This window comes from Talpa europaea (genome assembly GCF_964194135.1).
Source record: "Talpa europaea genome assembly, chromosome: 8".
In the NCBI taxonomy this organism is placed as follows: Eukaryota; Metazoa; Chordata; class Mammalia; order Eulipotyphla; family Talpidae; genus Talpa; species Talpa europaea.
Genome location: NC_140075.1, coordinates 110,652,462 through 110,674,712, shown reverse-complemented (window position 1 = coordinate 110,674,712; position 22,251 = coordinate 110,652,462). Strand labels below are relative to the sequence as shown.

Sequence of the window (22,251 nt, the reverse complement as noted above, 5' to 3'; positions counted from 1 at the left end):
CATGTGCTGCTCTAGGTTTCCACGGCAACAGCCTCCCTCATTCCTGCCTCTTTGCTGCTGAGAAAGCAGAAAAGGATGGCAAGATGGGGTGAGTCTCTTCTGTGTTCTCCTTCCTCATCTCCCCTTCCTGCGGGGCAGCCATGTTGAGGGGAAAGCGTGTCCTGACCTAACCCTGCTGGGTGGATTCCACCCCACTGCAAGCTTAGAGACTGAGACCATGTAACTGGGATCCTCCCAGGCAGAACAGCAGCCAGGAACAGGCCTCCCCAAACCCCAAAAGCCATGAACACCCCCAAAAGACCTCATGTTCGAAGTTTAGGTTCTATCTGGGATCAGGCAAGAGTAAATACTCGACAAATTCTTGTTGAAGGGAGGCCTCCCTGGTGGCGCAAGGGGTTAAGTCGCAGCACTAGGAAGCAATCAGCAGCCACTACAGCAAGAGTTCGATCCCCAGCCAGCCAGGGAGCTACCCACATGGTGCGGCAGACCTCTCCTGTCTCGCCCACTGCTCCCCTCAGCAGTGTATTTCAGTGGATCCACCTGTTCTGCTCCCCACTCTGTCTCTGGTGAATCCTCTCACCCACCAACACCTCTGGCCTACCTCTGGCCTATACTCCAGCTCTTGTATGCATAAATAAATAAATCCTTGTTCAAGGAACAAATGGACAAATGAAAGAACGAACAGGTGCTTCAGCCTCCATGCTTGCCAGGACTGTTCATGTTCACTTTCCCAATTGCCTTGCTCAGTCTCCCTTTGCCCATGCTCCCCACCCACCCCCTCGCAGGAGCTTCTCTGCCCCCTCAAGAGTGAGGGGACACTCTCCTGTGGCCTGGGTTGATGGAGGCCTCGGGGGTGTGTGCCTGGCATACCTGCCTGTCTCCCCAGGGTCTGGGACCCTCATGCAGGTGGGAGCAGAGGTGCTAGACCCCCAGAGCCTGGTTTACAGTAGGTCCTCGGCCCTTCTTTGGGGGAGGGAGGAGAGAGGGATACTTTCAGAATGGGAGAAAGGGGAGTGGGAGCTGAGGAATGGAAAGAGCAGCATCCAGGACTCAGACCTCCGCAGAGAAGATAGAAACCTGAGCTCCTCACAGCCCGGACCCTGCCCTGCCTCGCCATGTGCTGTATTAACCAGCAACAGCCACCACAGCCCCGTGACTGTGTAGTGGCCCCAAGTGCTTTTTACATCCTTGGCCTGGCTCCCATCCCCAGGAAGCCCCCGGGGGTGGGGGTGGTGGGGGTGGTGGCTCTGAGCTGTTCCCTTCCTATTAAAGATAGTGCTGCACCCCTATGTTTATAGCAGCACTATTTACAATAGCTAAGCTTTGGAAACAGCCCAAATGCCCAAAAATAGATGACTGGATCAAGAAGATGTGGTACATATACACCATGGAATATTACTCAGCATTCAAAAAAGATAAACTCATGCAATTTGCAGCAACATGGATGGCGCTGGAAGGGATCATGCTCAGCGAAATAAGCCAGAAAGAAAAAGAAAAATACCGGATGGTCTCACTCATAGCAGGAATCTAGAAAACTTAAAGAAGGGACCAGGAAAATGAGTAACTATAAGAAAGTGAAAATCAAAATCAACAAACAACTATGAACCAGAGACACTTTTTGGGGGGTGGGGGGCGGGAGGGGAGGGATTGGGGTCAGAATGGGGGGGGTTTGCAATTGTATGGGGGATATAAAAATAAAATTTATTATTTAAAAAAAAATAAAGATAGTGCTGGAATAACTGGACATCCACATGCCAAAACATGAGCTTAGAACCTACCTCACCCCAGACACAAGCCTTAACTCAAAACACATGGCAGCCTTCCATGCGAGAGCTAAAACGATAAGATTTTTTGAAGGAGACATTGGTAAAGACCTTCTAAGCCCTTGGGCCAGGCGGAGCCGTCTTAGATGCCAAAGGTGTGGTCCATAAAAGAAAATTGCATGAACTGGACTTTGTCAAAATTCAAAACTTTGGTGCTTCAGATCCACCATAAAGAGAAGGGGAAGACAAGAACAGACCGAAAGTATTTGCAAGACCTGTCTGTGGTAAAGAGCAGCAACCTGGGCATAAAAAGGGCTGATGCCAGAAAAGATCTGGTCCCTAAGTCCTGTGCATCTGCCTCTGTTCTTTTGCAGCAGCCCTATAGCTGAGTGGAGCCTGCAGGCCTGACTGGGAGCCTCTCTGGAGACCCCACTCAGGTAGGAGAGGGAATCTTAGGCCTCAGCATGCCCTGCATGCCCCACACGCCCCTCTGCCACCTGCTTCCTCGACACTGGCTTCCTCTGGTGGCCACAAGCAGAACTGCAACTCCCTGCCGGGGCTCAGAGTTGCTCCATCCTCCAAGAGACCCCAGAAGTGGCCTTGCAGCTACTCTGATTCCGGCAAAGGCTGACTTGCAAAACGTGCCATGTTCAATGTAATCTAGTGTATGTTTACATTTGGGTAAACGTGTCTTTGTGAGTTTACCAGTGACCTGGGATAATAAAACTGGGCAGCCTAGGCAGAAAAGGCAACAGAGATTAGGGGTACTTAAAAAGATAAGCAAGAGGCTTCCTAGTCCAGTGAGATGCTAGCCAGGGACATCTTCTTCCTTTATTATGCCCTTTGTTCTGTTTTTGTATGTTAGCACCAGGAGCCTCGGGCTTCCAGGTTACCCCCATCTCCTGGTCATGGCAGGAGATTTATTCCCTTTTCTGTCTCCCCCACCTCTCCCCAGATGAAGCCATTAGTACCCCAACAAAACTCTCCCAGGAAGTCTGAGTCACCCAGTCCTCATGGTCCCGGGTTTGGGAGGCTGTTGTCTCACAAGGGAGGCCTGCGGCCATCTCGAGGCTGCCCTGCCTGCCTTCATCACTTACAGGCTGGCACCGGGCACTGGGTCTGACGTGCACTCACTTCTGTGTTTTCACAGTGAGGAAGAGGCCTTATATCCGACCTGGAGACCCCTCTGTTTACCAGGGAGCCTTCCAGAATGGCTGTCTCGCAGGCCAAACTGAATGTGGTGGAAAAAACACATAACATATCGATGGACGAGTGTTTCCAGTCTCAAAGCACCGTCCTGAAGGGGCAGCCCTTTGGAGGTGTCCCCACAGTGCTGTTCATCAATGTTTTCTTGTGGCTGGTGAGTCTGGGCTCTGTGGTGGGTGGAAGTGAGGTCTGATCTGGGGCAGACAGCCCGGCTCTCACACGTGGTGCAACGAGGGCCTGAGTTGTCCCCACAGACACTGGTGGGAACTGTGTGAATGTCAGCCCTGCCCACGGTGGCCCCTGTGTTTGGGCCTCGGGACCTTGGGGTGGAGGAGCAGGAAGAAATCCCAAGATTGTCTTCCACGCACCGCTGTCCCAAGGCCCACCTGGCTAGGGCCCGTGGACTCCGCTCTCTCCCCTTGCTGATTTCTTCAACAGTTTCCTTGTCTGGTTGTCCAACAAAGCGTGAGCATGCACTCTGAGCCAGGATGCCACTGGGCACTCGGAAAACAAAAAGTCATGGTCCCTCCCTCTAGCTGGGGGAGCCCCCTAAGGGCCTCAGGGACAGGAGCTCCCCTGGGAATGCAGGAGGCTGGCCAAGGGGAAAGCATCCATGAGTTCTCTTGCCCTGATTCGCCTGCAGGTCATCATTGTGGTTTACTCCTTCCTCCGGAAAGCTGCATGGGACTACGGGCGCCTGGCTCTGCTGATGCACAATGACAGGTGAGGGCTGGAGTCAGCTGCTTGCTCCCCTGGGGGATGCTGCCATGACCAGGTGCCCCCGCCTAGCCCACCCTGACAAAGGTGACTTGGAGGGCAGCCATGGCTGGGCACGAGGCCACTTTTTTTCTCAGATCTCAGACTTTCTGGATCCTGTGACTCCCAGATGTGTGGGCACCTGGCCCCAGGGTGACAGCTCTTTATACACAGAGCTGTGTGCTCACAAGCACGTGGACGCGTGTCCACTACTGGGCAGGACTGGCCTGCTGCCCTCAGCCCAGGGAGCGGGCCAGAGACCAAGGCGCTCCTTAGCCTTTTTCCTCCTCTTCCACCTCCCTCTGCCTTTCCTGGCCCTCAGCATGACCTCGCTGATCTATGGGGAGCACAGTGAGAAGACTTCTCCCTCGGATATCTCCTTGGAGATGGAAGACAAGGACAAGGTGAGTGCTGGGGGGCCGGGGCAGGGGTCCCTCATCCGGGCAGCAGGATGGTGTGTGCAGGAAGGAACGAGAACATCTTCTGGCTTGGCAGCCAGCCAGGTCACTTCTAGCAAGGTGACCTTAGGCACATTCTTCAGCCTCCCCAGACCTCGGTTTCCCCATCAGACTCATGGCGTTGTCAACCATAGCTACCTTCTGGGGTGCTGAGTAACTGTTCGCTAATTCTATTGTTTTGAAGAGATTTTTAAATCTAATTTTTCTAGTTTTCTCAAATGTCCAACCCTTCTCACAGCCCCAGTCCTGCCCCCAACCCCCACTCTGAGCCAAGGACTTACTTCCCATTTCATATAGAAGATTCCAGACATCAGGCAGGAATTACCTCAATCTCTTGCCACCCAACCCCACCCCGCGGAGAGTGGTCTTCTCTTCCTCCCTCCCCTCCTCTCAGATGCCACCTTCCACCTAAATTGCTTCGTCACTCAGCTCGAAGCTTTGGAGCATGGCTGTGTGCCAGCTGCTGGCCTGGGCACTGGGCAGCGAGCCAATGAGCAGGTGAAGTCCTGCTTTGTGGCACTGTCTTCCTGGGTGAGAGACCCCCAGACTCGCCTGTAGGGTGGTGGCAAGTGCATGAAGGAAGAAGGGGGGCAAGGATCCTCCCAGCAATCCCAGGAGCAGCTCAAGTGGCATGGCTGGGGGCTGTGGTCGAGGGGGAAAGACCTGGAGGCCTGAAATGACATTGGAGCAGGGACCTGAGTGCAGGAAAGCGTGGGGGAGAGGGAGGCTCTGGAGCTTCCCTTGCACCTCACACCCCCACGACCAACGCCTGTCTCGACCCAACGCCTGTCTCGACCCAACGCCTTGTCTCCCTCGCCATCACAGGCGCTCCCAAAAGGGCAGTTTGCGCGGGGCCGGGCGTCTCCATTTCGCGCTTCCCCTCCTCTACCCCCTCAAATGTGGTGCCACCTCATCATCATTCCACCCAGACGACCCCCCGTGCCACAAAATTCGATGGACTTTCCCCAGTTCTCATCTCATCCCTCAGAAACCTGCCACCGGGCACCTTTCATACCCAACAGGCACTTCATCTGCTTCTGTGAAATGTAGCTGTGGGTTCTCCTCTCCTGTCTGTTCCTCCCCTGCCCCCTTTGCAAGTCCCCCCACCCCATTGCCGACCCCCCGCAGTCCCCACAGCTGACCCCAGGCCCTCCCCACCTCGCTTCTTGCTTTCCCTCCGTGCAACGTCACCCACACTCACTGCTTTGCCTCCGCATTCAGGGTTCCCGCCCCACCTCCAAGGTGGGTGTGTGGGGACTTCCCCACACAGCAAGCAATTCTCAGCCATCAGCAGGGGTCAGAGAGCTCAATCCAATTCCCACACCGTCTACCCAAGAGAACGTCAGGATCCACGGGTGACAGGCTCAGACCCCCTCCCTCCAGACACCAGCAAAGCCCAGGCCCTCACCTGCTCTCTGGGCCGGCTGGCAGCAGCTCAGAAGCACGCTTGATGCTCCACAGGTGTGATTCACTTACTAGAGCGGCTCACAGGAAACCCCTTAACTGCTTAGATCACGATTGATTATAAAGGACTTAAGTGGGGAACAGCCAGCTGCCCGGGGTGCAGAGGGCCAGGTGTGAGGAGAGGGGTCAGCTTCATGTTCCCCTCCCCCCAGGCTTGCTGTTCTCCCCAAATCTCTGCCACCAACCCAGAAGCTCTCTAAAGCCCCTCCTTGGGGGGCCTGTGAAAGCCTCATTTCTCAGGCACAACTGATTAAATCACCGGTGATTGACCTCAGCCTGCAGGTCTCCTCCGCAGAGGTCTGGGGCCGGCCCGGAAGCCCAGCCTGCTAATCTGCGCTTGGTTCTGCCCACCAGCCCCCCACCCCCATCCCGCCTGGGGGGGGGGCTTTCCCAGAGTCACCTCCTTAGCCAATAATAAATGCCTTTATCACTTCACTATTTAGGACATTTGTAAGGGTTTTGGGAGCTGCAAGATAGGAAGGGTAGAGGAAGGCCACATAAATGTGAGGAAAATGTCCATGGAACTGATCACACTTTGGTCATCTCAAGAATTTGCTGCACACGCACATAAAATAAACATCTGCAGATTTCTATCAATCTTATTAATCACAAAAGCACACTTCCCTACCTGATCCCGCCTAAGTTTTTACCTCTGGCCTCCAGTCCCACTTACCCAATGGCTTTTAGACGATCTCCACATAGGCGTAATACAGGCATTTCAGATTCAGTGTGTGTGTTTGAAACATCAGCCACGGTCTCCCCGCACGCCCACCTGTCCCTGCATCTCTGGGCTCCATCTCTTTCCACCATCACAACCACACACGCTCCCTTTGCTGCGGCCCAGGCCCCTGGCCGTAGCCAGTTCATTATCAAGTTTGTGCTGCTCTCGCCTTCTCTCATCTCTCCCACCCTCCCCCAGTCCAGGCCTCCATCAGTCCTTGGTGGATGACTGCAGCAGCCGCAGGCCGCTCTGTTTAGGTCCACACTTGCCTCCTACCCCATCCAGAATGATCCCCATGAACCAAGCCACCCACACCCCAGTGGCTCCCTGTGCTCCTGGGTGAATTGCAGACGCTTGTCTTGGTCTCATGATTTGGCCTCTTGCCCACCTGTCCCTCCTCTTTCTCTTTCTAACTCCCCCAACCCCAGCCACTCTTGAAAAGTGCTACCTCCTTTGCCTGCACTGCACTTCCCTCTCCCCCTGCCCTAGTGGCTCCTCTACACACACACAGACACACACACACACACACACACACACACACACACACCCTTGCTTCAGATTTCAGCTCAAACACCACTTCCCCAGAGAGCAGGCACCCACTAGTGTTCGCTCCCATTGTCCCAGCCACAGTCCAGCCTGTCATGTCATTAGCTTCTGGTACCTATTTGCTGGATGCCATGAGAGAGTTGAACCACAAGCCTTCTGTGATCATCCCTCCAAAAGACCAGGTCCCTTTACCTGCCAGGACGTGCCTGGAACAGAGTGGGAGCTGCAGAGAAGCCTGTGGCCTGGAGGCTCCCTCCGCCGAATCAGGACGGTAACACCTGCCTTGCAAGGTGGCTCTCGGGGCTATGTTTAGAAACATCACCCTGGCTCGTTGTGTGCTTGGTTTTGTTTGTGGGATTTTTTTTTTTGTACAATGACAAAAAGAGCGTTATGTTCTTTACAAACAGGAGACAAATCAGTGTGGCTGAGTGGGGTGGTCAAACTGAGGAGGATAGAAGACAGATAAAGGGGACCCTGTAGCAGTGGCCTCTATAGTAGTGGAGCCAGGATGAGGGAGCTCGGCCAGGCTGCATGGTGTGGGCAAAGCCAGTGGGTCTCACCACAGTACCCCGGGTAAATCAGGGCAGGTGTGATCACTCCCGTGTGTGGAGTGGGGAGGGTGGCGCAGTGAGCCAAGCACTGTCACTTGGTTCTGTCACCTGAGCTGGCTCCTGTTATCTTGTGGGTGAGGTAGGGGGATAGAGGGTAGATGGCATCTGCCTCTCAGCCCTGCTAAGTTTTCTGAATGGTTTAAGCCTTTTAGAGCTTCCATGTATGTGCAGGAGTGTGTGTGTATGTGTGTGCACACGTGTGTGCACGTGAGATGGGTCCTCACATGCTCACTCACATATCTGTGTCTATAAATTTTCATCATGGGCACACAGGTCACACCTCCTCATGACCTCTGCCCTTCCATGAATGGTCCAGTCCTGAGCCATTTCCAGGATGCACCTGTGCCCTGTGCAGTGCACCCCCGTGCATCCATCTTGGGGTGAAGCGATTCCCAGGAAGGTGTGCCCTCCTTCCCCAGGGCCCACCAATAAACCTACTTGCTCCTTTGGTAAATTGCACTCCTGTTTGTCCAAAGGTTCACAGTGGAGAAAATCCCCCCAGAAAGGGAGGGAAGATTGGACTCAGCCCAACCCCTCCCTGGGGCTTCCCAGTCATGCTGTCCCCCTTCGTGTCTCTGACTCACACCCGGGCATCTGTCCTGATTTCAGCTTCCCAGGACACAGTAGGGGAATGGTCCCCCCCTGAGGCTCACACTCCCCCAGATGGGCCTTCCCACTGTTAGTCAACCGAATACCAGAAGGGGACTTAGAAATGGGCCTTATGCCGGAGGGAGTGGGGAACTTCCCTCTGTTTCTTGTTCGCCTGCCCCTCATTGTTTCCTTTGGGAAATAGTCCTTCCCGATGCCATGTGGTTCTGGGGGCCTGTCAACCAAGTGGGCCTGCCTGGTTCACTCATGGAGCAAATCAAGACCTGCAGCCCTTTCCAAGATTTTGCTAAACCCACTGAGATCACAGAAGGAAGCTCGTACCAGGATACAGTCCACCCTCATGCACATATTTCCCAAGTTAGCCCCCTTCCCCACTCCCCCATGGCCAAGGTCACCTTTCCCCACCACCCAGAAACTCCAGACAGCAAAGCCCCCCTGAGAAAGGCACAGTTTACAGGATCCTCAGATTCAGGAGAAGAAACCCAGCTCAGACTAGGCCCTCCCTGGTGGCACAAGTGGTTAAGCACAGTACTGTGATGCTATCTGCAGCCACTGCAGCACGAGCTTGACCCCCGCCTGGCCAGGGAGCTACCCACATGGCACAGCAGACCTCTCCTGTCTTGCCCGCTGCTCCCCTCAGCAGTGTATTTCACTCATTCTGCCTGTTCTGTTCCCCACTCTGTCTCTGGTGAGTCCTCTGGCCTATGCCCCAGTTCTTGCATGCATAAATAAATAAATCTTTTTTTTAAAAAAAGAAAGAAACCCAGCTCAGACTAGCATTACAACAAAAGGGTATCAAGTGGCTTGAGTGTGGGGAAATCCAAGAGAAGTACCTGCTTCAGTTGCAGCTTGATCCAGGAACTCCAGCGATGCCACCAGGATCCTTTCCCCACCCCGTCTTGCCCCCTGTCCTCTGAGGACAAGGCTCTTTTTCTCAGACAAGCCCTTGGCATGTGGCATCAAAATGGCACCAAATCTCTAGGATTTATGGTGCTTCCCAAGGCTCAGGAAGTCAGAAGAGGAGAGACCCTCTCTCCCAACACCAATATCAATCCCTTTAGTAGAATTTTGATGGGTCCCCCAGGGTCATGCTCGCATTGGTGGGAGACAGACAGTGCTCCAGGCCACGGGCCTCGGGGAAGGGCATGTTCCAGAAGGAAGCAGTGGATGTCCACTCCAGAGCAAGTCCCTGCTCTCCCTTAGGTCCACTCCAAGCCCCCATTTGCTCTAACAGGAGGGCCGGGAAATGTTACCTCACTGCTGGGGAGACATCTCCCTCAACCGCCACCACTGATTCAGGCCCAGCTGGTTTCCTTCCAGGACCCAGACTTTCCCCGTCTCCTGCCTGGAAAGGAGGCCCTGTCTGGATGCTCCTCGCGCTCCGCCAACCCCAGCTGCCTGGGATCTTAGAACTGGATTTTCTCACACTTTCTCTCCCTCTCCCCAGGGCTTCTATACCTGGTTCTTCAACACCATCTCCATGAAGTAAGTGCCTGAGCTTTCGAGCTTCTGACAGTGTTGCCTTCTTTGGGGGAAGGGGCTGGGGAGGGGCCCCCAGCCTGCAGGACTGGGGTTGGACCTGAATTCTGAGCCCCCACTGACCACCTCAGTGGCCCCGGCTGAGCACGCTTTCCTGGGGCACAGGGGGTGAAATGCCTCCTGGACAGAGCCCCGGTGCTTCTCTCTCCCGCAGCCCCCAGGCAAGGCCGCTTGCCCGTGCCTGTGAAAATGCTTTTATGAAAGCCACTCTAGAAAAAGACGTCCATCCTCTATTATTATTTGTTTTATTTTTGTGAACATCATTCACCGTATTTGTCAAAAATGGCAAGAAAAACAAACACTGGGCAGAAGAGCCGGCTTCCTCTCAGCTAACTGACTTCAGAGAGCTACTAGCCCCAGCCCACCCCATCTTCTGGGTATCTGTAGTGCCAGACCCCACTTGACAAGGAGACAGACCCCAAGTCACCTGTTTTCTCCTCACACCCCCATACCAGCCAGACACTTTCGCTGAGCAGACCCTTATCAGAGCTCTGTGCCCAGTGCAGGTGTGTGCACACCGGGCACAGCCACACTCGGCTCTGCCTCCACCCCCAGAGCCCAGTTCATCACCGGGTTTTGCCTAAATAGCCGCATCCACCCTGCCCTACCATCCTGCAGACGCTTCCCCAGTGTCCGTCCACACCTGCTGATGCCTACATTTGAGGTATAGCCTCCCTGCTCCCCAGAGGCCACTTGCACCAGGGGGTCTGACTGGACCTGCTAATTTGCTTCTCTCCAAAGGCTCATAGGCCTTCTTCCCCACATGCCTGCATTTAAGGATATTGCTGGGGGCATTTATACATTATCACAAGACCCCACCAACCCCTGCAAACCCCACCAGGGCACATTTTTCCCAGACTGATTGAAGGGCCTGGGACCCAGAGGGGCCACAAGTCACCCTGCCCTGGCCTTAGGAGCTGAGAACCAGGCTTCGGACCAGCTGCCTCTGGTGTCTGAGCCCCAGCCCCTCTGATGGGGGTGTCCCCAAGGCCTTGGCCTCCAGTCTGCTTTCCTGGTCGTCCGAGTCCCAAGAAAGTGACTTAGCTAGTTGGTGTGGGGGTCAGGAATCTTACCACATGTAGTGGGGGGGGCGGCGCAGAGCCTTTATTTCTTGGCACCTTCTCTGGTTTTGCTTTAGTAATTTTTAAATAAGCATAAGTGCACATAAACACGCTTGCCTTGAGAAGCATTAAAGTCCACCTCCAGTCTCTCACGCCCCTCCCACGACCCCTCCACTGAGGTAATCTGTCAACAGATTCAGAGAATTTTACTTTTCAACAAGCACTTACTATTCTTGCATTTTAAAAATAACCAATAATGTGTACGAACATTTGGGGCTTGTTATCCGAAAAGCTGTACAGACTCATTCTGGGTTCCCAGATTTAGAAAATTCATGAATGATGAGGAGGAGGGAGGGTCACGCAGCCCTCTGCGTGGTCAGAGGAAAGGATGCTGAGACGAGGGGGCTGCCCGAGCTGATCACATCCTCCGGGTGGGGAGAAAATGGACCCCTTAGTCTACTTTGAGACCGACTTTCTGCTGTCTGCTGGCGTGTCGGTGGGTGTACACAGGCAGGAAAGAAAGTCTGTGTTGGGGGCGGAGACTCATTTCATGCAGAGCCTCACAAGACTTCACGTGGGTCAGTGTCTGTCGTGTGTGTGATGTGAAGTCCGAGATGCGGGTCACTGCGCTGGTGCAAATCTACAGGGGCAGGTGTCTACATGCGAGCCTGACCTGCCCGCAGTGGGAGGTCAGCATGCACAGTGGGGTGTGTCTGTGTGAGAATCCTCTCCCCCATCAGTGTGGACCTTCCCTCAGGCACAGGAAGGAAGGCTGGGCCTCCCGCTCTGCCTCCTGCACCCTCCCAGAGCAGCGTCCATAGACACTTAGTGCCCCACCTAGAGGGACCCAGAAGGTCAGAGTCCCCATGCACACAGCCCACACGGCCTGGTTAGAGAAACAGGACAAGGGCCTCCCCAGTGGCACAGCAGGTTGAGTGCAGCGCTGTGAAGGTGTCTGCAGCCTCTGCAGCACTGGTTCTATTCCTGGCTGGCCAGGGAGGTACCCACATGGCGTGGCAGACCTCTCCTGTCTCGCCCGCTGCTCCCCTCAGCAGTGTATGTCAGTCGTCTGCCTGTTCTGTTCCCCGCTCTATCTCTGGTGAATCCTCTCACCCTCCCATGCCTCTGGCCTGTACCCCGGTTCTTGAATAAACAAATAAATCTTAAAAAAAGAAAGATTTAAAAAAAAAGAAACAGGACAAGACATGCCCACATAGTTCATAACGGGGTGAAGTGGGGAAGGTGCTGGGGGGACAGGGGCTATAACTGCCGTGGGAAGGGCATTTGGGAAAGTCAGAAATTAATTCCAACAAGGAGCTTCAGGAGAAGCATCGTTTTGAGCAAGGCTGGAGGAATGGAAAGGATTTTGACAGTGGATGAGGACGAAACATCAGAAGGAAACGACTGAGCAGACTTGGGGCAGAGTGGCAGGCCCGTCCAGAAGGCGCACCTGCTGTGGCTAGAAACCTGGTACCTGGCGAGCAGGGGGCTTGAAGACTCGGCTGGAAGGATCAGCTGGCGTCTTGTCATTCAGGCTTTATTCTGCAGGCAGTAGCGGACCCAACTCAGGATAATGATCTGTTTGTAGGCAGGAATATCGTGGTGGCAGGTAAGGGAAGATGGTGGCCAGTTGAGAAAGTGCAAAGGCCAGTGATCAGCTGAGGAGGCTATTCCAGTGTCCAGGTGAACTGTACTAGTGACCAGGGACACAACAGGGAGAAGACAAAGGGGAAGGAGAGGAGGGGCTACTTACTGTGGCTCATGGTGTCCACCTGCCAACCACCTGATTAAGAAAGAGAAAGAAATTGTCCATGAGAAAGAAGAGACTCCTGCCACGGAAGATAACACGGTGCTAAGTGAAATAAGACTGAGAAAAACAAACACTGTAGGACGTTTCTTATCTGTGGACCATAAAAGAGTCAAAAAGCACAGAAGCAGGGGCTAGCGTGGGGGGTCCCTAGGGCCTGTGGGTTTAGGGAAATGGGAAGATGTTGATCAAGAGTAGAAACTCAGGCCTCCCTGGTGGTGCAAGGGGTTAAGACGCAACCTATGAAGCAATCCGCAGCCTCTGCAGCATGCGTTCGATCCCTGGCCGGCCAGAGAGCAACCCACGTGGCACAGCAGACCTCTCCTGTCTCACCCACTGCTCCCCTCAGCAGTGAATTTCAGTCAGTCTGCCTGTTCTGCCCCCCACTCTGTCTCTAGTGAATCCTCTCAGCCCCCCCACCTCGCATCTCTGGCCTGTACCCCAGCTCTTATATGCATAACTAAATAAACATTTAAAAAAAAAAAGTAGAAACTCAGTTATAAGATGAAAAGGCCTGGGGATATAACTGCATTCTGGTGACGATGGTTAATGAGGCGATTATATACTTTAAAGTTGCTGAGACAGTAAACCTTAAATGTTCTCACCGCAAAAAAAGAAATGGTAATTATGTGAGGAGACAGAGGTGCTAGCTAACTGGTGGTAACTGTTCTGCAATGTGTGCGTGAATCAGGTGAACACGCTGTACACCTCAGACTTCCACAGCTTGTAAGTCATTACGAGGTGACCACAGAACCACCTCCTGGGTTAGTTCCGTCAGTGAAGCTGGAAAACATATAGAATTAAAATGATGCCTATCAAGATGATAAGAAAAGCCAGGAAACTTGGGAAAGAAAATGTCCTTCCATTGAACAAGTATTATTTTTTTATTAATTCTTTTTTTAATTTTTACATCATTGTTCATTTTTAAACAATAGTTGCTTACCCCACCCCCTCAGGTGTGGTCCCCATAGACTTTCCTTCCCCAAGGCACCCGTGCACCATCACCTCAGTCCCCTGTGCTCCTCCCGCCCTCCCTCTGCTCCCTCTCCTGCCTCCTCCCCTGCAGGATGTCTCTGTTTATAATCGTCTGTTTTTGCTTTGTTGTGTTTTGTGCTCTTATTTTTTTTTACACTGATGTCTTACTGGGTTCCCCTATATTCCTGCTACAAGTGAAACCATCCGATATTTTTTTTTCCTTCAGGTTTATTTCACTGAGCACAATTCCTTTTAGCTCCATCCACGTTGCTGTGAATGGCATGAGTTTATCTTTTCTGATGGCTGAACAATATTCCATGGTGTATATGTACCACATCTTCTTGATCCAGTCATCCATTTTTTTTTTTTATTTTTATTTTTATAGAGGCATGCTTTATTTATTTGTTTGCTGGTTTGTTTGTTTGTTTTGTTTATACATGCACTGGGTACAGTCAGAAGCGCGGGAGGGTGAGAGAATTCACCAGAGCCAGAGCGGGGAGCAGAGCAGGCAGAAGGACCGAAGTACACTGCTGAGGGGAGCAGCGGGCGGCAGGAGAGGTCTGCACGCCATGTGGGACCCTCCTCTGGTGTCCGGGGAGCAGCCGGGGATCGAACCGGCGCCGCAGAGGCCGCGCGCAGTTTCGCAACCCAGCGCTCAACCGCTGCGCCACCGGGGAGGCCCCAGTCATCCATTTTTGAGTATTTGGGTTGTTTCCAGGTTTTACCTATTGTAAATAATGCTGCAATAAACATAGGGGTACAGGTAACAAGTATTTTCTTAATCAAAATTGGCAATTGTAAACATAGATTTTTTTTTTTAATCTGCCTATAGATGAGGAAATTGTCCCATCTTTCCAATTCATTTTCTTTCCACTATTTGTCAAACCCTAATGGCAAAAGTTTCTAGAAGTAGTTATTGTATATATAAAATCTTTTGTGGATATCATGAATATATTTGTTCACTGGATTTTGGTATAGTGGAACTAGAGAACCCTGTTATCATTTAGAGAGCTAAATTTATGATAAATGTATACTAAGTGTTTCTATGAAACACGGTGCCCCCACTTAAGCCGTGACCACACTGGCTCCTGAGGAATGTCCCGTCTGTGTCTCTTCCAGGAACGAAGATCTAATCAGCAAGTGCGGAGATGACGCCCGCATTTACATCATGTTCCAGTACCATCTCATCCTCTTCGTCCTCATCCTCTGTGTCCCCTCCTTGGGCATCATTTTGCCCATCAACTACACTGGAAAAATTCTGGGTAGGCAGAGCTCAGCAGGCCCTGGGCCGGCACCAGCAGACCTAAGGCAGCTTGGCTGGCGGGCCAGGGTGTGGGTCTTCGGCATCTATAAATCTGGATTTTAATCATCCTCCTGGAAGTTAGTGGTCATGTTAATAACATGTTACCTCTCTTCAGTCTTCTGTGGAGACTGGGGGTGCTACTTCCTTGTCACGTTTGGCCCAGTCCTGGAACTGACTCTTTGTCTATAACCCCCTACCAGTGCTGACCAGGTATTCACCAGGCCCTTGTACGACCCACCGCAAAGAGCCCTGAACCTGATTTCTCCCTGGGCCCACTCTAATGGACACAGCTCCCAGCGTGTGGTGTGCCTCACGGGATGTCTGCCCACAGTTGTAATAACAGGATCAGTCCTTGTGACAAAATTACATATGGGTGAGAGCCTGGGCTTTAAAGAGAGAAAAACCATAACTCCACAACTTGGACCCACATCTGCTTTCTGGAAAATACCTCTGTCCATCACTCCATCACATTATTTCACCTTACAGTGGCAGATCTCAAGGCCTCAGTTAACCTACTGCTGTGGGGATTGGGAGATAAGCAAGGCCCTGCCATGTAGGAGGCCCTCAATAATAACAGTCACTGTTTCCCCGACAAATAGATGCAGCACAGGGCTCTGTGCACAGGTGGCAGGTGCAGCACAGCCCCTCAAGTGCCCAGCTGGCCACCCGCTTCCTTGGGTTGCTCCTTGTTTCCCCTCGGCCAGAGGTAGACCTCGGTTAATTCGGTGTAGCACGCTGAATCTCCAGGCCACCAAGTACTGCTCCCAGAGTAAATAACTTCCGAGTCCTATCGTTCCAAATTCTAAACACTAGCATGTTGGCAATAACACAGGATTTCCAGACACATTTCTGATGATGTGCAAATTGACAAACTAAGACACTTAGCCAGAAAGGTTGGTTTTGTGCAAGTAAGACAGCATCACAGTCTCTGGTGTTTTGGATTCCGTGGTTGGTGCCCGTGGTAACAGTATTGCTCATGTCATCTCTGCCCATGGCCTGCAGCCCAGTCCCTTCCACAAGCATTTTCCTGTGTCTCTGGGCCAGTCCTACTCTGGGGGGGGCCACACCCCACACACTTCACAGCCCGGGAGTCCCAATCAGCAGCCCCAGGGAGAAGAGTCCGCTGCTGTTTTTGTTGCAATTGGAGACGAGAAGGAAGCGTGTGACAGAGGTGGGCACCTTGAGACCTGGGCATTCATCTGGGAACATGAATCCTGGCCCCCAAGCAGCCAGGCTGAGGAGCCAGGCTTGAGGTCAGCCACCTTCTTCTCTTTCAGAATGGAGCAGTCACTTTGGGCGGACCACCATCGTCAATATCTCCACAGAGTAGGTACCTGATCCTCTTACCTCCCATTCTGTTGGCTGGGAGGGGCGTTGGAAGAGAAGGTCCATCACCTGGGCCTGTACTGTCTTTGCTCAGAGAAAGGCCTGCTTTCCTTGGGCACACGCGTCCCGGGAAGGATGCCGAATTGCATTCTCAGCGGTGTGGGCAGGATGCTGGTGCCTCGGTGTCCCTGACTCTCTGGTGGGGACTTGGAAAGATGATCCTATTTGCTTAATATGACCCTAACTAGAGGTTTAACATGTTTCCCTTCCCACAAAGTGGGTTTACATCAACCCTTATGCACCGACCCGACTCCCACGGCAGAGGATGTGGGAACCTCATGACCATTAGCTGGCCAGAGTCTGGGCGGTACTCCCGCCCTCGCTGAACCTCCTCCCTAATCCCTGGCAGGAGAAGAGCTGTTGGGCATGATCTCCAAGCCCCCTTCATCCCTGATGCTTCTGGACCCTGTGAATTTTACTATCACTTCATACAATTGGTAGCTAAATCATTCTGTTCTGAGCCAGATGTGGCCCTGCTGGTCCATCTTGAGAAAATAGACCCACTGGTACCTTGGCCAGACCTGGTAGACTTCCCAACAAAGCTGAAGCAGCACTTCCCACAAGTGTGAGTGAGGGTTCCCAGGCTCCCACTCCACTCCGCTCCCCCACCTGGCTCCCTCTGCCCCTGCGTCCCTGCAACCCATCAAATGCCAAAGTCAGCAGAAGGGGACCCCAGCATCCTCTCACCTCTCCTTCAGCCAACTCCTCCAGGTGCTGCCAACCCCAGTGCAGTGTCTACCAGCCTCCCCAAGCCGGCCCCTGGTATAGGGGTGCTTGTCCCTGCCCAACAGGGGTGAATTTTAACAGGGAGGCAAAGAGCCTTCCACACCCATAAATGTGGCAGAGAGCTGGAATATTCCTAAGAGGCCACATAGCCTCACCTCTAAGGAAGCTGCGGATAGAGCAGCCAGAGTTGGGGAATGTTAAGTGAAATGTCAGCCTATGGGACAAATCGTGCGGATACATTTTGAAGTGAGGCAGCCTTTCTCTCCTCAAACCACACTATAGAAAGCAGACCCTATTTCTGAACAGCCACCCTGGCCAGAGGTCTCCAGGCAGTGTCACGTGAACCCAAAATCCAAGTGCCCTAGTCTTGGTACCCCAGGAGACGAATGGCTGGGTCTCCTTCCTTGCGGGCCTCTAGAGGGCCCCTAGTCCTTCACCACAGACTGTGTGGCCTCTGCCAGGCCTGCTGGGCAGCTGTGGGGTTCTAGCCCTCAGCTGCCGCCAGCCTGACATAGCCAAAAAGAGTCTAGGGCTTCTGGGCCTCCCTGGGGTGGCCTAGGGGTTAAGTCTCAGCACTATCACCACTATGGCCTGAGATCCATTCCTGGCCAGGGAGCAACCCACATGGCACATATCTTGCCCGCTGCTCCCCTCAGCAGTGTATTTCAGTCAGTCTGCCTATTCTGTTCCCCACTCTATCTCTGGTGAATCCTCTCAACCCCTGCACCTCTGGCCCACACCCCAGTTCTTTTATGCAAAAAAATCAAAGGAGTCTAGGGCATCTGCAGCCCTGGCTGCCACCCCTGCCGGGTCACCCAGCTCTGTGACCCTCTTTGCCTGCAGGTGAAATGCACATAGTTACAGCCCCACCCTCACATGGGACAGGAGTCTAGAAAGTATCTTGTTCCTCCGGGCATGGGCTAGAGTGGGCACTCAGTACATGTTAGTCTGGAGTGGGACACCCTTCTCTCCGTGGCCACCCCCTTCCAAGTGCCTGGGTGCTGGAGCACCAGAAGGTGGTCCAGGATGACTGGGGGGGTTGGGGGAGGGTGGCCTCACCCTCCTGTGTCTTTTCCTGGTAGGAATAAGATCCTGTGGCTCCACTGTTTCTTCTCCTTTTTCTACTTCCTCGCCAACATCATCTTCATGGCTCATCACTGCTTAGGGTTTGTGCCCAAGAGGAGCTACAAGGTGAGTAAGTAAAATGCGCTAGCGGAGCTGTTCCCTCCCAGCTGTTGGCCCCTCCCCTACTGGACCCTCCCACTCCAGCCTGCAGAGACACCCCAGCTTGGCACCTCCTGCATACCTGTTGGAGGTAGTGTCCTTGAGCCAGGCAAGCCTCCTCTTAGCCCTGTGAGGCACCTGGATGCCAGAGCTCCCCCTTGCGATCAAGTGCCCGTCACCCATAGTGGTGTCCAGGTGTAGGGCATCCAGCCTAGGGGAGAGCCCTGGGGCACGGCACCCAGTCCCTCACTGGTAGAGGACTGCGTGGGGTGCTTTACCTCCTCCACGCCTTGCTCGCTCTGGAAGTGGGCTGAGTACACCCCCAACACCAGAAAAGAGGGTGCAAACTGAGCCCGGTGTTTGAAGTGCACAGCTGCCTTTGGGGCGGCCCAGGCAGTGGCAGTGCTGCCTGGCTCTTGAGCGCGCCAGCACCATGGGAAGGGACACGACTGTCCGGCACCGATGGGAAGTGAGACAGGTTGGTGGAGTGTCCTTGGCGCCCATCCTGAGCCTATCAAAGTCCAGCGAGTGGGATCAGCACCTTCGAGTTCATCCAAACTGAAGGACTGATTCCCTTGGCCCCACCCCAGGATGCAAATCTACATAGCCGTGAAAGATTCCCTGAACGTCCTGACCTGCCAGGCGTGGAGGCTCAGGCAACCTGACTAGTCTTTCCATCTTGTCACCAGAAGCTTCTGCCAAGACCCCCTCTCTTGCAGCAGTTTCCCAGGCTGTCACTGAGGCCATGAGTCAGGAAGACGTGCCCCACTCCCAGAAGAAAATTTGGTTTGGACAGTTTCTCAACCCTGCCCGAGCCCAGCTGGCCTCTCCATCCCCACCCACTTTGGCTGAGGGCAGCCCCCACCACGTGGGACTTCACACGGGGTTCAGAGCCACCAGATTCAGTGCAGGGCCTTTGGGCCACCCCAGCCCCATCTACAGGCCTGGCTCTTCCTCCCTCGCCACAGTCATCAGCGGCTGGGGCCAGGGCGAAGGGACTGGGAACGGCAGGTGTGATTTACCTGCCTGCGGCTCCACTGCCTGATGACCTCAGGGATGCGGCCTGAGAACCTGGCTCTTGGCTGACCCAGTAGGGGGCCTACTCAGAGACTTCGGGAGAACACAGCCTCCTTTCTCCATCCCTCCCTCTCTAGGCCTCAAAGACGCTGATGATCGCCTTTGTCCCCAAGGACATCCAAGACCCAGAAATCATCACTAAGCATTTCCAGTAAGTGGGGTGATGGGCTGAGGCGTGGCTTGCCACCTCCCAGTCACCCTGCATGGATCCTCACTTGGGTGGTGAGCTGGCACAGGACGGTGGGCAAGTGGTCCCCAGGTGGGGACTCCCCTGGTACTTTGCTGTAGGATCAGCCCTTCAGAATGGGGCAGGCGCTGGGACTGGAGCAGGTTCTGAAGTTAGGGGCTTCCTGCATGGCATGGGTGTGATGGGGTGACACTAACTTCCTTTCCCTTCGTTTCTCCAACTACGAGGCCCAGGGAATTCCTGGACCAAAGTTACCCAGCAGTTCAACAGGAGACCCTTTGTGACCCAAGCTCCTAACCCCAGCTCACGATCTGCCCCAGCCCTGTCCCAGAGGCCCGCTGGAAAGAATGTGGCAAGTCTCAGGGAATGCTGGAGTTTGGCTTTAGGAGCCAGGGATGATTCTCCTGCCTAAGACCCAGGGAGCACAGGCAGCTGGGCCACCCAGCCTGTGGGCCGGAGCTCGGGCAGAGTGGAGACCACAATCTCCCAGCCCCACAGGGGGCTCAGCATCTGTGTTTGTGGCTGCAGGGAGGCCTATCAAGGGTGCGTGGTGACCAGAGTCCACTTCTGCTATGACGTCAGGACCCTGGTTGACTTGGATGATCAGAGGTGAGCTGCCATCAGCTTGTCTCCCCCTGGGGTGGGGATGACAGGAGGATGTTTCTGTTGGTCCCTGATCACAAGAGTCTTCCCACCCCAACCCACCCACCCCTCTGCCCACTGACCTGCAGACGTCATGCCATGCGGGGCCGGCTCTACTACACCGCCAAGGCCAAGAAAAGTGGGAAGGTGATGATCAAGATCCACCCCTGCTCCCGCCTCTGCTTCTGCAAATGCTGGACCTGCTTCAAAGAGGTAGCCACCAGGGTGGCAAGGGCACAGCAAAGGAGGTGGGGGGGGAATACTGGGGCTCCAGGCTCTGTCCAGGGCTCTGGACAGTGCCCCTCATCGAAATCTTGGGGCCCCAGACCCCCTTTGGGTGGTCCCGGGGCTGTGGCTCCTCCCTTCCGTCCCCCCATGTCTCACTCTTGGCTGAGAATGCAGAGGAGCTGCAGCCGTTCTTGGGGCCACCTCTAGAGTGATCCTGGAGGCTTGGTCTTGGATGGGAAGGCCCGAGAGCACGCAGCAGGCTGTTGTCAGCAGCCAGGCCTCAAGCTGGGGCAGGAATAGTTGAAAGCAGTGGGTTCCAGCTTCTCACCCCAATATTACAGCTGAAGGAGGCCCCAGACATGAACTCTGCTCAGGGCAGGAAGAACCGCCAGCCTGTCAAGGAAAAGGATCATCCCCTTTCCTGAAAATGCTGCAAATGTGTTCTGTCACTTCTCTAGAGTCCACCCCGAGTCTGACAGCACCTCTTACCTCCTCCCCCAACACCCCCTCCCCCCACCAGTGCCTAATGGCAGAGTCAGAGCCTCTTCCTGTTCTAGAGTTGGATCTTGGAGCCCACCTGGGTGGGCTTCAAAGGGAGCTGGAACTGGGGCCTCAGACCTGCGCCCCCTGAGCTGCAGAGGGGAGAGAGGCCCACATCCAGGCGAGCCCTTCCTAGCACTCTGACCGCTTCAGCTCTGAGGGCCACATCTCACCCCAGGTTGACGCCGAGCAATATTATAGTGAGCTCGAGGAGCAGCTGACCGACGAGTTCAATGCTGAGTTCAACCGAGTCCGAATGAAGCGTCTGGACCTGATCTTTGTCACCTTCCAGAGCTCCAGGATGGCAAAGCAGTGAGTGCCAAGGCCGGTGGCTTGCTGTACCCAAAGTAGCCCCAAGAATAGCCTTTACTTCTCTGGAACCATGCCCTCTCACCACCACTCCAGCCAAGGGGAGGAGAAAGAAGTTCCCTCCATTCCGCCATATTCTGACCCTCCCTTACCCCTCCTTGCTCCTCACAGGCAGTGCCATCTTGCTTTCCAGAGCATGGCCACGTCTCTCCATTTTCTCCAGCTGCCAGGCTCAGCTTGTGTCCAGATTTGCATAGGCCCTGGGCAGCTTATTCCCATAAGCCCTTACTTCAACACAGAGATAGGTAGAGTAGCTTTTGACCCCTTGGTTCCTGTCTCGGGCCTTGACAAAAATGATATCCATTTTCTCTCTCATTACATGTCACCCCTCTCTTCACCATGAGTGAGAGTCAGGGCAGAGAAGGCCCGCTTGACCTCTCTCCTCTCCTGCTTCATAACCTCCCTGTTTCCCCCTCCTCTTCTCTAGCGTCTGGCAACCCCCCTTGGTAGGGAATGGGTTAGACCCACTCTAGAATGTTCTGGAAGGATCCTTAGGACTGCATCAAATAGATGGGAGCCCCAAAGTCATTCTCCTAAGGTTTATGGGGGTCTTTCTCTCTCTGAGGGGGCCTGATCACAACATGATCAGGATTTTGTCCTCACCCACCCAGCCCTACAGAGGAACATTGGAACAGCCCCGAACTTAGTCACAAAAAATTGTGTGCAATTAAAAAAAAAAAATTGTGTGCAATTTTGCAAGTTGTTTACATTCTCAAACTCCTTACCAGTCCAATTGGATTACTTCTGTCTTCCCTGTCTACCTCCTAGGGGGACAATTTAGTGTGCATTAAATATGAGAACATGCCTGCATGAGACAATGTGGTTTATTGTCCAAGGTACTGTCACTGGGTAGACAGGAGCTGGGGTTTAATTGCAGAAAATTGTAGTCAAAGACCAAAGACAGGGCGCCAGTGCCAGCATCTACCCCTCTTTGGCTGTATATGCAGACAACTCAGACCTCAATTTAGTAATCTGTGCAACCGGGATGATGCTGATCACCAGTTGTGCAGTATCTGGCTCACAGAAAGAACTCAATAATTGGTAGCTGTTAAT

General features: G+C 53.7%; 1 protein-coding gene across 1 annotated transcript in view; it reads left to right on the top strand.

Moving 5' to 3' along the window:
• Positions 1-2,973: 2,973 nt before the first annotated feature.
• TMEM63C (transmembrane protein 63C) overlaps positions 2,974-22,251 on the top strand; it is a gene marked incomplete at both ends in the record, with an annotated part of 32,713 nt that continues 13,435 nt past the window's right edge. Inside the window, 11 exons of the mRNA XM_084239955.1 lie at positions 2,974-3,123; positions 3,613-3,692; positions 4,048-4,129; positions 9,582-9,619; positions 14,636-14,778; positions 16,097-16,145; positions 18,014-18,122; positions 19,310-19,383; positions 19,948-20,028; positions 20,151-20,274; positions 21,008-21,141. Coding sequence (XP_084096081.1) covers positions 2,974-3,123; positions 3,613-3,692; positions 4,048-4,129; positions 9,582-9,619; positions 14,636-14,778; positions 16,097-16,145; positions 18,014-18,122; positions 19,310-19,383; positions 19,948-20,028; positions 20,151-20,274; positions 21,008-21,141 — 1,064 coding nt within the window. The remainder of the gene's footprint in view (positions 3,124-3,612; positions 3,693-4,047; positions 4,130-9,581; positions 9,620-14,635; positions 14,779-16,096; positions 16,146-18,013; positions 18,123-19,309; positions 19,384-19,947; positions 20,029-20,150; positions 20,275-21,007; positions 21,142-22,251) is intronic.